Below are 17,158 nucleotides of genomic sequence, written 5' to 3'. Positions count from 1 at the left end.
GAATGCTCTGCCTTTTCATTATGTTTTTTTTTTTGCTTGTTTGGTTTTTTGGGGCTTTTTTTGTGGTTTATACTGTGAAAAAAATAGCTTTACACTTCAAAGGCACTTGAATGCTCTTTCACAGCTAAGATTAGGCTTAGAAACACAGCTAAGATTAGTCTTTTTGCTTATATGGATCATTTCTGTGTCTGTCTTTATTTGTGTGAGTGATCTTTGGATTTCAGCCTTCTCAGAAATAAAATATGTACCATCTCTGGACACACTAATGAAACTCTTTATATAATCTGCAGTCATCGGGTGATGTCTCTTAAATCTTTACAGGCACGTGTCAGTGTGGCAGGTGCCAATGTGCTAACTCAGAAGAAAATGGACTGGTATATGGCAAATTTTGTGAATGTGATGACAGAGAATGCATTGATGATGAAACAGGAGAGATTTGTACAGGTATGTATCTTAATGAGCACAAGAAAAGTGAAAAAGATTAATACAGGTTATTATTTAATTGCATGGTTCTACAAAATATCTTTACTGAATGTATGACTTAAAATAAAAGTAAATCTGTGTTCAAGACTTCACACTGCAAATTCTAAGTGCAAATTTCAGATGCGAAAGTGAGCTAACCAAAAGGTTAAAGAATGAATAAAGCCTCTGACATTCTCCTCTTTTTGGAAGAACTGCAAAGAGAATTGTACGAGATAAATCACTAAGGTAATTCATAACTTAGTGTGTGTGTCTTCAGTAGAATATATATGAGGAATGTGAATGCTTCGTGGCACAGATAAGAGAGAGCAGAATGGACAACATATGGAAAAAAAACCCAAAAAACAAACCAGAACATAGATTATTAGGAATTTTGTCAAGGAAGCAAAAATTAAAAATATCAGGAATAAATGTAGGATGATAACTCAGAGGCAGGAAGATAAGAAGAGAAAAGAATGAATAATGAATTTAATCTGTGATAGGAAAGGCAAAAAAATAAGATGAAATGAACTCTGCTGATAGAAAGAAAAACAACCAAAATTCAAACTGTTCTTTCATGTCATTATAAGGCAGGAACCTGGCAGTCAAATATTGTGCAATGCACACCATTTATGGCATTATAAATGCTGTTTTCTGTGTTGAGAAGGAGGCTTGTCTTTGAGCTGGAAGGTGCTGCAAACATTGTTCAAGCTACACATGCAGATTGTGTCCATATGCCTACAAGAGTGTTCCAGTCTGCTCCTAGACTGTTCATATCTCAGGATAGTGCTTTCATGTGTGTGTTTGTCTGAAGAAAGAGAGTATTTTTGTAAAATCTCTTTATCTGTCTTTTCCTTACACAGACAGCAAAATAAATTCTATTTAAGTGCCTTTGAAAGCAAAAAAGAATATTTTTTTTTAAACCTGGGATTAAGTAGGATTTTAAATGAGGGTATGCAGAATGGTCCTCTGAAGTCCAGATTCAGGAGCTCTAAGATTAGTAAGAATTGCAACTACTTAATTTAAAAGCTTTGTGCTGTGAAGCACATGGCACATGTACCTTAGCAGATGAAAATATTCTGGAGCTAGTTTCACACAGACTTGAATGATGCAGTCTTCGTTTTTTGGGATATGTATGTTTTGTTAAATGAACATCTGAAAGAATAATTTTGAAAAGAATTCTCCTTAAATTACTGGTTTAGCCGTGTTCAAAAATCTTCTCGACAGAGGGGAAGAAGAAGGGAAGCCATATACAACATAGTTGGTGTGTAACAAATCAAGATGTCTTTACTGCAACTAGCTGTGGAGTCAAGAACACACAATGTGTTTTTAGACATGCCAAGTATGTGTCCTACCTTGATGTGTAAAGCTGTCCTTAAATTTTAACGATTTCAGTCTTCAAAATTTACCCACAAAGTTAAAAAAAAGTTTAAAAATATAAAAATTATGTTGTCAGTGCTTTTTTGATTAGATTTAATGTATGATTAAAGGAAAACCATTTCTAAAATAGAGGGGAAAAGTGTAGCTCAGATATCTTTTGTCTGATTTTATGTATTCATACATGGACTATAAATTGTTTCTTTTCTGAATCTAGCAGTAAAAGTTTTTAAAAGAAAAGATCAAAACAGTTAAATTGTTAATGCCTTTTAAAAACTTGCCTCTTTCTCACTGTACAAAATTTGTTTTGGCTTAAGGCCATGGAAAGTGTTACTGTGGAAACTGTTACTGTGAGGCTGGTTGGCATGGAGATAAATGTGAATTCCAGTGTGACATCACCCCCTGGGAGATCAAGAAAAGATGCACATCTCCAGATGGCAAAATCTGCAGCAACAGAGGTGTGTCATTTGCATGGACCTTCTACACATGTTTATATAGTTGGCTTTTATTTCACTCTATGCATTCTCTACAGTAGGACACAGATTGTGTTTGCTGAGAGTTTCTACTTGTTCTCACCTGTTTCAGCTCTGTATATACATTTCCAACTGGGTAGTTACCTGTGTTTAGGTATAAACTTACACAAATCCACATCCACTTCTTGATTAAGCAAGCTCAGCTTGTTCTCATTCTTATTTTTGTAGTAAGACTGACCAGGATAATTTGTTATTTAGTATATATTTGTTTTGGTAAGAGACCTACCTTGCAAAATAAAGTATTATCAGATTTTTGACTTTAAACAGATTGGTGCTGTAGGGTCACAGAACTGTATGTCAATTCACTCTGGAAGAAGGCTTAGGACTCACAGTGGAATGGGGAAAATGAAAGCACGAAACATTTAATTTCCACTACAACTGAAAAAACACCTGTGAAGTGTGTTTTTTCAATGTTGTGGAATGTATAGACTTCACACAGTTTTTCTAACTACATAAGATCTTATCTGCACACAGTTTTGGAATTTGAATTTTACCTTATACTTCTGTCTCATTTTGCCATTTTGGGAGAAAAAAAAAGAAGAAAAACCCACAAAATAAGGCTACTTTTCTCTAGCTGCTGTGAACAAGGAGTTAAAAATATAGGGTGTTCTTTTGGCAATAAACCAGAATAATTATAGTAGTACATAAGCAAGAGTCACATAGATACCTCTCTTAAAAGCATCTCTGCTGGCAATACCTGCTGTATTGTGAACATCCAATCATCCTGAGAGCATTTAGAAAACTCTCTTCTCGTAATCAGGCTGAAATTGAAAGTTTGGCTCAAATACAGAGATCATGTAGGCTCATTTAGTTTCAGGACATCAGCATAAAATTTCCGTGTAGTTCTAGAAATAATAGATATCAAAGTGTCATCAGATCAGATGCTTTCTTTGCACTGAGAAGGTAATTTCTTGGCAAAGAATTTCTTGTCAAAGCAAGCTTTTAATCAAATTTGAAATTTTAATGTGTGATTATTTCTTTAAACTGGCATTGCAATAGAAGAAATTGTGTGAGTAGCGTAGCGGATGTTCTGAGTAGCTGCAGCCTCCAATGCAAAGGTACATTTGTGTGATACTTCCATGCCTTTAGCCTTTCATGTATTTGTGATTTTATCTTCATAAGAATTCACATGACAATGTGAAGTTGATTTTCAGCAAAATATTTCTGCTCCATTTAGTCCTACTTACCCAGTTTTCTGTGTTTATACATCTTGTGATATAAGTACAGTTCATCTTGTCAGTCTTGAGCCTTCTAAAAATCAAAAATCAAGGCTAACCTTGCTGCCCACCCTCCTTCAGTGCTAAGATGGATAAATTGTTCTTATCTTTTCCACTGCATTATCTAGTCAGTTTAGACCACATGTGAAAATCTAGATTTTTAAACTGTGGTGAGATTATGTTCTGCATTCTGACATCCTGGACAGCTGATCTAAATTAACTTTGAAGTTGTTTCAGGGAGGATTAATCACTCTCTAGAGGCATTTCCTGGGTTTGTTTGTTTGTAGGTAGGATGGATTTTTTCTTCTTCAGTAATGTCACTGAATTGTGAAAGTATAAAAAATTAGGCACAAATTTCTTGAGGGCTGTCTCAGGATTCTTAGCATTATATAGGGCTGTAGCTCTTCCTGTTCATGTCATGCATGCTGGGTTGTGTAGACCTTCTCCTTTTATTAGAGAATGTGCCCATATCTAAGTGTACTGTTTAGTCATCCTGTCCTGTCGTCCTCAAACGCATTTTATTGTTTAGAGTAACCTAAATACGATGACAAATGTGTTGGCAGAGTAGCAGAAGGTGAAGCCACTCTGCAAGAAATGAACTGCATGCATCAGTAAGGTCAGGCTGCTTCTGTGAGCCTCTTAGCATCTCAAAAAATGTAGCAAGTGTCTTGCCCTGGAGCATATTTGGATTTCTGAATAAGGAATTTTTTTTTGTTTGATTGGGAGTTTTTGTTCAGATTTTCCTAAATAAGTAGGGTGCCTATCTCTGCATATTAGTAATATTCATAAATACAGTAAAAAATAGTAAAATAGTAAAAATATTAGTAAAATATGCTAATTTGTTTTCTGTTATTCACATTTCTTCTTCTTGTAAGCAACAGTGTGTGGCCCTGAATATTGACTTGGGAAAGTGGAGGAGTGTCCTTTCATGTAGATCTGTACTGCTTAGATGTATTCTCCATAGGTAAAGAATGACTTCCTAGAAATTTTCAGCTGTGTTAGTTTGGATTCTCTTGCAGTTTAAATGATTCTGCTTTAACAACCATTAATTATCCCCTGTACCCAAGCCCAAGTCATTTAAACAGAATTGATTTTTATTGTCATTACTGACAGGGCAAATTACTGTTGATGTCAAAGATGTACAACTGTTCTATGAGCTACATTTTTTGTTGACTCCTAGCAAGGCTCAACAGCAAAAAGAAACATGAACAGGATGCCAATTTGTTTGTTTAATGTACTGCTACTAAATAATCATAGAAGGTTTCAAATCATAGAAGATGAGCACACGCTCAAGATTATCACATGCAGCTTTGAAATTGCATTTCTGTGAGAGCTGAAAATTCACAGGTATAAATTCCTGTAATCAAAGTGCTGTTACTCTAAATTACACAGTTAATCTTCTATCTCTGTCTTTTTTTTAATTTATTTTTTTATTTTTACCTTTTTAGGCACATGTGTATGTGGGGAATGTACATGCCATGATGTGGACCCAACTGGTGACTGGGGAGATATTCATGGAGATACTTGTGAGTGTGATGAAAGAAACTGCAAAGCAGTGTATGACAGATATTCTGATGACTTCTGTTCAGGTAAGGTTTGTACATAAAGGAACTTAGGTGTAGTTTTGCCCCAGTTCTCATTTCCAAGCTCTCTCATACTGAGCTTGTGGGGCAGGAGGGGGCTTGGAGGGAGCTTTTAAAATTAAATACATAATTCTGTATTTTTTTTCCATGCCATGTAACGAAATCCTGTAAATATTAGATTCTTTTAGGAAGAATCTTTTAGATTCTTCTAATACCCTTGTGTTCAGTGTAACCTGACATGAATTGCATAATGGTTGAAAATTTAAAATATAGGTGTATTTTTTCTTGGGAAAATTTGAATTTGAAAGTTCATTAGATCAGACTGTGTTTGTTACTTCATTTTATATGACAGAGAGATAGATGATAATTAAGAAGAAGAAATTCAAGGAAGAGTAAATAAATGAGTCAATGAAGAACAGTGCCCTGAGAATACAAATTGACATGAGACCAAGTAGAGCATCAATACTTGAAAAACATGAATACGTGGCCCAGCTGCACTTCTGTAGATGTAGACCAGAACTGTACACCTTAGACATACCCATCTTCCTTTTTCTTCTACTTGGACTTGAGAGCATTATATTCAAAACAATTAATATCCATCTATCCATCCATCCATCCATCCATCCATCCATCCATCCATCCATCCATCCATCCATCCATGGTTTTGCAGTTTATAGATGTTCCATGTATCAGCTAACAAAAGCTGAGATTCTGAGAGAGACCTTGCATGCAATTTTGTGTGGATACTAATAAAGATGCTAACACTAGGCAGGAGAGAAGGGCTTTATTCAATACACAGCATGCAATTTGTACACACAGGAATTCTGCAAAAGCAAATGAATGTGATTTCAAAGGGACTTTACAGATTGGAGGTTGTCAGCTTCAGTGCATCCTGTAGAAATCTGGTTTGGCCTAATTAATACCAGGAAGAATGCAGTCACATCGAGGACAATAATGATGTGGCACATTTTCCTCCTATTCCTAGAGTGAGATATGTCCTACAGAAAGATCATTGGAGTTGTCTGTAATAGAGAAAGAATGCTGAAACCAGCATGATATATAAAATGTTCTGCATTTTCTTTCCCTGTTTAAAAAGTTTCTCAACGGTTGTGGGGTTTTTTAATGTGATTTTTTTGTTTGTTTTGGTTTGGGGTTTTTTGTTTTGTTTTGTTTTTTATAAATTTAGAGGAATCACTAACTAATAAAATGGGGGGAAAAGAAGCTTTTCCAAAAACCTTCAGTGACTTAATTTAGTAGTTGCTGTTCAACCCCTTGCAGATATTATATATTTATTTAAGGGTTTTTTAATGAATAAACTGGAATGATGTAGAGCTGTGTGCAGTTACAAAGTCATGAGAGCAGCAGGAAGATTTAGTTGGTTGTCAGATTCTGAATGTATTACTGTGTTGCTGTCAGGGATTTTAGCACTCAGGGACTGATCAAAATATCAGCCTCAGCTAAGGAATGCAAAGCTACAAATCAACAAGGTAAATGCATTCTGTAGTTAATGGTGAACGCAAGAGTTTGAAACCTAATTAGTATAAAGCAAACCTGTGGCATCTACAACTGCTGCTGTGAAACTGAAAAAGTCATGCTTGAACTCCCCTTTCCTGGACATTATTCCCTTTGCAGCTACTGCTGCCCAGGATAGTAATGGTTGTAAGAAAGCAGAGGGTAAGAAAGTACAGACAGTTACAAAGGAGCTTGGGAGAAGATACTGCCATTTGGCATTAGATTGAGGACTGGCACATTGGTCTTCATTACACTGTATAACTGTAAATGAGGAAAACTTAGATATGAAAGGAAGGACTCATATGGCTTGCTTGATGTGACTAAAACTCAAGTTGAAGTTTAATTTGGTTTTTCCATGTCCTCATCAAAAATTTTAGTACTACTTATTTTTATCCATTCCCTTTCCATTATGTTTTAGAAAAGCCTAATTAGTTTTAGCTGGCCATCCAAGTATACATTCCTAAAATAGTTTGTGCAAAAAAATCCATTTGCACATGAAGCTGTGTGAACAATATCTTCTAGTCCCGCTGTTTAGTCTTGTTTCAAAAATAGAAAAGATGCATAAGTTTTAATTTTGGTTTATTGTGGTAGTCAGGCAGAATCTGCAATTAAATAAAAGATTTAATAGAGGAATTGTACTGGGACAGGTTTTTTAATTGCTTATATGAAGTAAATTTTTATTGCACAAAGTGTACATGCATTAGGGTATCTGAAAAATATCCTCATTGTTTCTCACAATTATTTGTAAATTGATTTGGCATGAATCCAGGAGTGATTAGTTAGATTAGGGAAAATAATCCATCTCTCTTAAAACCTTCATCAAAAAGAGATGACAGAAAATTTTCTTGTCTTGGTCTGTCTACCTAATAGGTAGAGACAGGAAACCATATTCCTGAGTAGCATGGAGAAATTATAGGAAATCCTATTTTCATATAAAGAGTTTCACTGTGACTGAATGAAATTCTATGTTTATTTAATAAAATAAAATACCAGGAATTGACAGCCCTGATACGAGGATTTAACATCACACAAGGGCAGCTCCCTCCAGAAGCTTCATGTGGTTTGAGGTGACTGTTATTTCACAGTACATCATATTGACTACTGGATGCCTTCTTTTAACACCTGAAGTGCCATTCAGAAGGTTCCTGAATTATTGTCTTTCAGAGGTCTTCTTGACATTAAAGTGATTATCTTCATTTAAAGAGATAATAGCTCTCATGACTTGACACAGAAAGAAAACGTGCTTCCATTAGGAAAATTTGTATGTTCACACATTTCATTATTTCCTTTGCTGAGGCTTTAGCAAAGAAACTATTGTATGAAAGTACCTAATCCTCCCATAAGTATCTCTCTGGGTCAGGGATCATAAATCCAATTCACAATCTGTCAGCAGGTACACATGAAAGCAAAGGAAAGAATCGTGGGATCAGAGAATGGTTTGTCTTGGAAGAAACCTTAAAAATCATCTGGTTCCAAACACTACCAGGGACACCTTCCCTGCAGGGACACCTTCCAGTAGACTGGGTTGTTCAAATCTCCATCCAGGCATCCCTTGAATATTTCTAGGGGTGAGCATCCACAGCTTCTCTAGGCAACTTCTCCCAGAGCCTCGCCATCCCCACAGTAAAGAATTTTTTCCTTGTTATCTAATCTAAACTCATCCTCTAAACAAGGGGAAGATAATAATGCTTTTCAAGGAAAACAAATAACTAATGTAAAGAAAAGTTATTTTGTGCAATTAAGTAATCTGGGAAGTAATCTGATGACTCCTAGAATGATTGCTTCCCAACCCATTTTCTCCTTGTGAACTAATAAACAGATGTGTTTTATAAATTGGTACTAAAGTGCAAGTATGGTTAAAAAGAGATATAAACTCTCTGTTACTATGGTTTTCAAGAAGAACATGGATAGAAAAATGGACATTGGAGCAATGCTTTGGTCCTGTGTCCAATGAATGATGACTGTGTGAAAATTGTGAGATCTAACCTGCTGTCTCATGAAAATAGATGTTTGATTTTATGGCAAGGAATGTTGTTTTGCTGATTTGCAGGCTTTTCTCAGGAACATTTTGTATTGCCAGAATCTCAATGCTTTTTGCAAAGAGCATTAAGAGCGAGGAGGACATTTTTTTTCATAGTTTTTCTTGAGAAAAACTCAAGAGAAATTGAATATGTTTGCTTTCATATAGAAGAAATATATGTGCAGGGAATAGTCTCAGACATGGCATAAGATACCAAAAACCACATCTAATTGTCCTGCTGTAATGAGAATTGATTATGTCCAATATTTCAAAATTTTATTATTTTTATATCGCAGTTCAGTAGAAGACACTGGTTTGAGGCTTGGAATTGATGTGACAATGCTTGTCTCTAGTGGATCATGTTGATTGCAAGTAGATTAAGAATGGCATTGATATATTTCTTAGACAGTATGCTGCAACCATGGTTGCAGAAAAAGAACATTAAAAAAAATTAAATATTGCCTTATGGCATTCCACTTTTCCAAATGGTGGGGTGTATTTTTAATCTCTGTTCCACCCTTTTGCATTAGATCATGTGCTAAATGGCCAAACATCCCTTAAGGAAAAAAAAACAGAAAAGGGGATATGGCTCAAATGGAATGGTAGACAGTGTTATTTTCAGCAACAAAAGTAGGCATAATGGATTGGTCGTATTTTTTGCCAGTCTCATTACTGAATGAAATCCCAACTTTGATAAAGTTCATCCAATTAAGAGTTTTTTATTCTTCACCAGAATGGAGGTTAATCTTGAATTGTATTCATTATAAAGGTCATGGACAGTGTAATTGTGGAAGATGTGACTGTAAAGAAGGATGGACTGGGAAAAAGTGTGAACATCCTAATTCGTGTCCAATATCAGTTGAAGAAAGTGCTAAGAAATGCCAAGGAAATTCTAATTTACCTTGCTCTGGAAGAGGTAAGCACATTTATGGAAGAATTTTCATGCCCGTCAAATGCACTTTCATTAAAATAATTTTTATAGATGCCCAGGATTACTAGTACTGAAAAATGTGTATCTTCTTGGCTTACTGTGCATGAATCACATCTGTATAACTTGTGATTTAGGAGGAGGGAGGAGAAGAATACAGAGAATATTTTTCCTGCTTTGCGTTTTATTTTACATGTCTTAAGATTTATTTTGGAGGTTTTCAAGGGTGCTTTAAAAATTGCAATAGTTAAGTCTTTGCTAAAGATACATTAAAAATATGGATTTAGTCAGTGCATTTTTTGACATAAGCAGTGTGAGATTTTCAGCCTGTGTAAAATGTTGTGGGACCATTGTGATAAGGACTGTTTGGATTTACTCTGACTATGAAACTGCCCCTTAAGTGCAGGACTGACTTCTATAAAATGCAGCTATTCTTCAGCACAGTTTGCTAGTTGGCCATTGGCTTTTCATTTGAAAGCATTTCTTTGTGACACTGTAGCCTTTTCAAGAGCTTTGACTAAAAATATATACTAAGTCATGCACACACTTAAAAGATATATTGCAAGCAATTTTTCTCAGAAGGGAAAGGACCTGCTAATTTTCCTCTGTCACTGTGTGAAATGTGGTTTTCTGCAGAGAGAAGAGAGAAAAGTAAATACAAGACAGAATATTGCTAGAACTGGTAATTGAAGTTGTTATGAATTCTGTCCATTTAAGTATTTTCTGGGAAAGGCCTAAAGCTTCTCTTGAGTTATTGCATTTGACCCTTAATGTCAGTTCATTTGTGATTTATTCTTTCACTAATACTATCTAACATAGTCAGAAATTGTAGGCTGTCCACCCAAGTTATGTCTGTGATTATTGTGCTATTTTCCCCCTGTAATTGTACTTCCTAAATGTTGCATTAGGAGCATCTTAAAAGAACTATGTATTAACAGACAGTTGCTTGTTCTTTTCTTAATTAAGCTGCAGTTTTCCAGTTAATTGTCTCTCTCTTTTCCTGCCAAAATTTAGTAACATAATTTTTTGCTACAAGTTAGTTGGAGAATGGGCATCTGTAGAGAATTATCTGCATTTTATTTTTCATGTTTGCAAGAATGATAACTTAAAGAAAGAAGCATTGACTTTAATTTTTTATTTTTTTAATACTGGATCTGTTTTTTTTCCTTTCCTTATGGATGTTGAATGTCTCTTCTTTCATCTGCTTCACTAAAAGCTGTGTATCTTGAGAGCTTGGAGTCAGTTCTATGATTTAATTGCATTGTCCTCTATGAGGACAGAGGAAGAATAAAAATCACAAAAGCAAGTTTAATTTGAATAAATATATAGTATTGAATTTTTAAAATTAAGTATAATAAGAAGAGAAAATGTAAAGATTTTAACATTAATGACAATAATTCTACCCTTTTGGCCTTCTGCATAAACACCTAATGATGTTGGCAGTGAAATAGGTAATTTTCAGGTGAAATAATTTGACTGAGTGATCTGTTGGTTAAAATTTTTAAAAGCAGTGTATATGGGAACAAAAGGCTTAATTGATAGTGGCTTTCACTGAACTTTGACTTCCAAACAAGAAGAGAGCACTGAGGTGTTCAAGGAGTGCAAAAGGCACATATGTGGATTTAGGACATAGTGTGATAGACAGCTGCTGTAATGAAGGAACAAGAGATTCTGATTCCAGGCTTGAAAAAAAAAATCCCATGAAAAATTCCATTGAAAAATGGAAAGCCATGTCTTGTTTTAGTTTTATGAACAATTTTGTTTAAGACATTGGGAAGATATTTCAGTCTACTCATCTGTGTTTTACTGGACAGTGTTTTTTTTTTACCCTAGACTCCTTGGATTTCCCCTTCTTCCATGATAATTTGGATTTAAAAAAAAGCATATGGAAGTTTTTGAAATGCTAATGTAGGGGTTAGTTCCTATGAAAAATTGTCATTGGACTGGCATAATTAAATTTGGTGCCATTTGGAAATCCCACTACTTGTTATGGGAAGAAGTGTGACACAAGCAAATGAATCAAAATAAGGTCTTGCAATCAAACACAATCTATTTCAAGTCTTCAGTAGTGGGAAAGGCCATAGAATTATAAAAACATCCCCAATTTTTCTGATGTCCTTAGAGAAGATTGTGTGATAAGGAAAGGAAAGTTTGAAAAGGAAAAGGAGATTTTGTCTTTTCCATTTGAAAATGATGGTACAACAACAATTATCCTTGCCCAGGTCAGTAATCCACTGTACTGCCAAAGAAATGGAGTACCTAATGTCCTTGTTTAGTAGGATCTTTTGCTAAGGCAGTTCATGTACAGAATAGGATACACAGCAGAATTCTCAGAGATGCAGGTGCATGACTTTATGAATTTGCCATGTATTGTTTCTTTAAAGAATGTTTTCTGTTCATCTCTGCCTTTTGTTTTTATATTTAGATACTTTTGGGTTTTATAGCAATGGAAACTAAGAGAATTTGCTCTTCCCACCCAGATTTTGAGAATCCCATATTCCCTTAACTATCAGTCATGTAATTTCAGCAAGAGAAAAAAAGGTATAGAAAAAAAAGAACAGGGAAAGAAAACGGGGGTTTGTAACCTTTAATGTATCAGGTGTATATAAAAATTCTATTAAAATTATAGAGAATTGAAATGAGGTTAGGAGGAACACAATTAGATAATCACTCTCTATAAAATGCTATAAATTATGATTTCTCAGTCTATATTTTGCTCTTCTGAGGGTAGATGAAACTGTGGACTTTGTTTTCAGACTGTAATTCCCTTCCTGATTTACCCCACTCACAAGAATAGCAAGCTGTTTCATGGATGCTGCTCAGCATGGGGGATATCAGAGAGGCTGCCAAAAAAGTATTACACCATGGTTTTATATTTCTTAGCTGCTCCAGTAGGTGAAGGAGGCAGAAGGCTTCTAATGACATGCTAAGTAGCAAAGGAAAATGTCTACTGCTGAAATGGTGTTGTAAAGGCAGTGCAATTATAAATTCTCTCAGCTACATCAATCAGGTTGTCTATAGCATCAGTAGATGGTAAAGACTGCTATATATAACGTGAGAGAAGATCACAAGAAAATTTTGGGAATAAAAACACATTAAGTACTTTCCAAAAATTGCTTTCCCTACAAAATTCTTTTGAGGATGAGGAGTGATTCTAGGCATCATCATTCATATTAAGTGAAGAATTCCTTCTATACTCTTATTCCCAAGATTGTTGCTTTTTTTTAAACTTGCTCTGTGACTTTTAGCTTAGATGTAAAACTTTCACTTGTTTCACAGTGAAAATCTGTTACTTTTAAGAACACACTGTACATCAAGACCAATGTCAGACATAAAGGAAAAGATATACCAAAAAATCATCATGGTTTGAAATGAAGAGGTACTATATTTTTGTCAGGAATAAGGGAAAAGACAAACCACTTTTCTCTTTAAAATGCACATCACTCACTTGAGTTTTCCCTTCAGGTACAAAGCAGATTTAAAAATAGTTTTAATAAAAAAACCTTCAGGAAGAGAATTGAAAATAAAAAGAGTAGGTTTTGAGAATAATAGATGAGAGGATTTTTTAAAAATAATCTTGTTTTCCTCACTTACCCTTGGTGAATGCAGCCATTCCATGGCATATTTACAAAGAGAGATAACTGAAAAATAGTCTTATTTGTATTTTAGCATTTAAATATATCTTCTAAAATTGCTTTTATTTATTTGCCACATGGAGAAAATGAAGCTATTTCTTTATTGGTGAAATTCCTCCTTACACTTATGCTCTACCTGGGCTAACTGAAAAATGAAGGGATTTTTTCATTCTTTACTTAAAAACATTTCTGTTTTTTTTGAAAAGGCCCCTAAGCTCCATTTTCAAAATACTAAATCATTAGTTCAAAAATTGTGTGTCATTTTGAAAGTTTACCAACAGCAATAACTTTGCCATTTTTTCTCTACTGAAAATTATTAGATTTTGATTAACTTCATGGAAGAGCAACAGTGTTCAATGCATTCTTAAAGATTCCTTGTGGTGAGCTAAGACAGTGACTCAGCCCTTGTGTTCTGTAATGCTATTGCCAGTCTGGCCAGATACCATCTCCTGAAGTCTGAAAGCAAAGGTCAGTGATGACTCCTAAGAGCAGAGCCATTGGCCAGTGCTTGCTGCAAAGACTTAATCCTTTTCTGGAGCATCTTGTGTGTCTTTTTGTATGATACACAGTTTATGCTGCTCTAAAACATCTCATTGCATACAAATTCTGGTATCAACTGTGGTAGATTCTAGTTGATACAAAATAGAGACCAAAAACAGAAGGAAAGAGAAACACACATGAGATAATTGTATCTGTGTAGTGATGAGAGTGGATGAAACCTAGATAATATTCATGTGCTAAATAGCTGCTTAAAACCAGGTGTAACAACACGATTGTCTTCCGACCTTTGTGAAGTGTTACATGACTCTTGGAAAGCATGACATAAAATATTCAGCTTGTAAATAATTTTGGGTTGGATCACTAACTACTGTAGCTTCATATAAATCTTTGAATGACATCATTCAATATATGCTCAAGATTTTTAAATCTATACAGACTGTACTGTGGTAATCCTGATCTTTTCATCTCTACAACAGGTAAGTCCCTACAGCTGGGCATGATGCCTTAAAAGGGTAGAAAGATTGTTGGTGGCATGTGTCACATCATGAGAACTTGTTCTGCTCTATTACCACTGGAACCTCATCAAGTATAGTTCAATAATGTTACAGTTCTGGTTCTTTTGTTCTAAGTGCAGTTATTAGTTAAGGACTTAGGAGTCTCCCTCTAGTATGACACTGGCAAAACTGATAAACAAAAGAAATTTCCTGTTTCTATTAGACACTTACAGAAAAACATTGCTTCTGAAACCTATGGCATGCTGACTTAGTCAGGAGAGATGATAGTGGAAGTTCTATTTGAATAATTCACTATACTTTCTACATGACAGGATGGGGTCAGAGCTGCAAAGTGTAAACAATCCTAAGGTAAAATCTAGGTTACTACCCCTGCTACTAGCTCTTTACTGCAGTCCCTTATTATGCAAATTGTGCTGTTTAATTGAAGTGTAAATTACTCTAATGTACATCATCTCTGAATTTGGCATGCTGTTTTCATTCATTTTGCATGACCCCTGCATTCTGAAGGAGGTCTTAATTAAAGCACTATAGTCGACAGCCTGGCAGCAAGTAGCATTATTAGCTGGTGTAACAAGAACAGAACACAAATTCAAGTCATGTGTCACATCTCTAGCTTTCATCTCATCAACTTTGAGATCGAGCTCTTCTACATCTGTGTGCTTCAAGCAGAGAGGCACTCTTGCTGTGCTATTACTTTAATGCTGAATGAGCTGGTGTAACAGCATTTGTTATACAATTTGGAATACTCTTGTATGCTGGACTGGCACTTTGCACTCCACTTGTTGTCTGTTGAAGTCTAAGGAAAAAATAGAAATAAATAGTTGCATCCCACTCCTTTTAGATTTGTGTATCAATAGTTTAGATCACTGATTTTAAACAGCTTCTCTGATTCAGGCACTATTTGAGCCTTTCTCTCTAAATTGAAGCAGGATTTCTGGAAGCTGTCTTTGTTAGGAAAGCTTCCAAATTTAAAATTTTAATTTTTTCTGGGCTTTTTTTTTAAATTAGAAAGTGCTCAGGAGCTCATCACTTCAGTTTTTCTCTGTAGAGAAAGGTTCTTATTTGTGACCCACCTTCGGCACTACTTGATGTTGTTTTTACCTTATTCTGTTGTATTTTTGGGAGACATCAGGTAGGGGCAGAGGAACTGAGGGAAGAACATTTCGTTTCTTCAGTGAACCCTTACTTGCAGTGCTTATAATTCAGTAGTAAAAGAAGGGTTCATAAAATATTTTGTATCTGCATAAGTGCTTTCTTAATCTGTTCTGGAAGAAGCAGGGTGTGTTGGAAAATATCTGTTTCTGAGATGTAGGTGATATTACAAGAGTGTGGTAATTCTGTAATAGAATTTATTACTGTTCTGAATTTTACCACTTGTTTTCATGGTGAGAATTTTGAGAAGCAGTGAAGAATTGAGGAAAAATTATTTATCTGGTTTAGGATAATACTTAGGAATAAATGCTGTGGGATAAAAGTCCAGTATAAGAAAGGAATCTTTAAACCATGGCATCAGTGGCCACCTCACCAAAAAGAATAATTTAACATGCTCTTTTTCAAAATAGCATGGTTTCATTAAAATATACTTCATTTTATTCTGACCAGTAAATAAGGCAGTAAAGGTGACTTATTTACTGGTAAGAATAATAAAAAAAAAAAAGATATTTAAATGAATATGCAAGAGACCAGATCAATTGTTTACATATGATATATCTGATTATTTATCTATGATATATTAATATGTAATTACTTATTATGAGTGTGGTAGGTGTCTGCTACAGACCACCTGATCAAGAAAAGATGTAAAAGATGATTTTTAGTCTTAGAGCTGGAGGAAGCCTCAGGGTTGGAGGCCTTGCTAATCACAGCCAGTTTACATGGGTTTTTTCCAACAATCCATATGCCAATTGGAGTGTGCTTGGAAGCACTTGTTTAGGTATGGTTAATCTGAAGGGTAAGAATGGTTAGGGTACAAATGGCAAAAATCTATAAAATATCAGACTTAACTGCTCAAGTGTTTTTCAGATGGCTGTAAGCACTGACCACTGACCATATGAAAAATACATCTTATTTTCTCAGTCAGTGCCTCTGAAATGCTACCACCTCTGGACACTTTGCAAACTTCTTCTTGCATGTGATGTCTTCCTCATTCTTGTTCTCTTGATCATAATTCTTTCTCCAGCAAGGACCTCTTTCATCTGTGAAATGACATCTGTGAATGAAGCCACCTGTGAGAGACCTTGAATGCCAGGACTCCCTTTCTGACAGCTTGCTATCTTCTGTACATAGAGTCTTCCATATCCCAGTCTTGATTAATTTTCTTTGCCCTTATCTCCCCATTTCAATTGGTGTGACTCTCATGTGTTGCTCTAAAAGTTGTTATTCAGTAGTTGTTACTGTATGTTTGACATAGTTGGCCTTTTTTTCAGGCATCCCTGTTTTTTTCAAATTGTTTGAACTTGATTTCTTTAGCAGAGTGGGGAACATAATACAGAACATAATGCAAACCGAGGGGAAAAAAATTACATTCACCTATTTATTTAATCATATTTGCCTATTTTTTATATAATACAAAAGTCTCAATATTGAAATTGTTATCCAGAAAAACAGTGTGTGAATTAGGGTTAAATTTTTAACGCTTGTTCTATTTGTATTCTAGTGAGATTTATAAATGTAGATTATGACTATATTTTAAAGAATTCCCCTACATATTAATATATATTTACCTATATATCAATATTTGTAATAGATCACTGTCTTAAATTAGCAAGCCAAAATATGCTGTTTACAACTGAAAGAACATGATTAGGATTAAAAACGTTCAGAAATAAGTGGATTCTTGTAAGTGCTACACTTTGCTACAGGCTGGCAATTTTAGAAT

General features: G+C 35.0%; 1 protein-coding gene across 1 annotated transcript in view; it reads left to right on the top strand.

Moving 5' to 3' along the window:
• Nucleotides 1–17,158, top strand: part of ITGBL1 (integrin subunit beta like 1) — a gene marked incomplete at both ends in the record, with an annotated part of 122,242 nt that overhangs the window by 54,773 nt on the left and 50,311 nt on the right. The window contains 4 exons of the mRNA XM_084227118.1: nucleotides 322–444; nucleotides 2,154–2,294; nucleotides 5,035–5,175; nucleotides 9,471–9,617. Of these exons, the coding sequence (XP_084083244.1) occupies nucleotides 322–444; nucleotides 2,154–2,294; nucleotides 5,035–5,175; nucleotides 9,471–9,617 (552 nt within the window). The remainder of the gene's footprint in view (nucleotides 1–321; nucleotides 445–2,153; nucleotides 2,295–5,034; nucleotides 5,176–9,470; nucleotides 9,618–17,158) is intronic.

The sequence above is a fragment of the Fringilla coelebs genome (assembly GCF_963513975.1).
Source record: "Fringilla coelebs genome assembly, chromosome: 2".
Lineage (NCBI taxonomy): Eukaryota > Metazoa > Chordata > Aves > Passeriformes > Fringillidae > Fringilla > Fringilla coelebs.
This window is presented reverse-complemented; position numbering and strand designations above follow the sequence as displayed.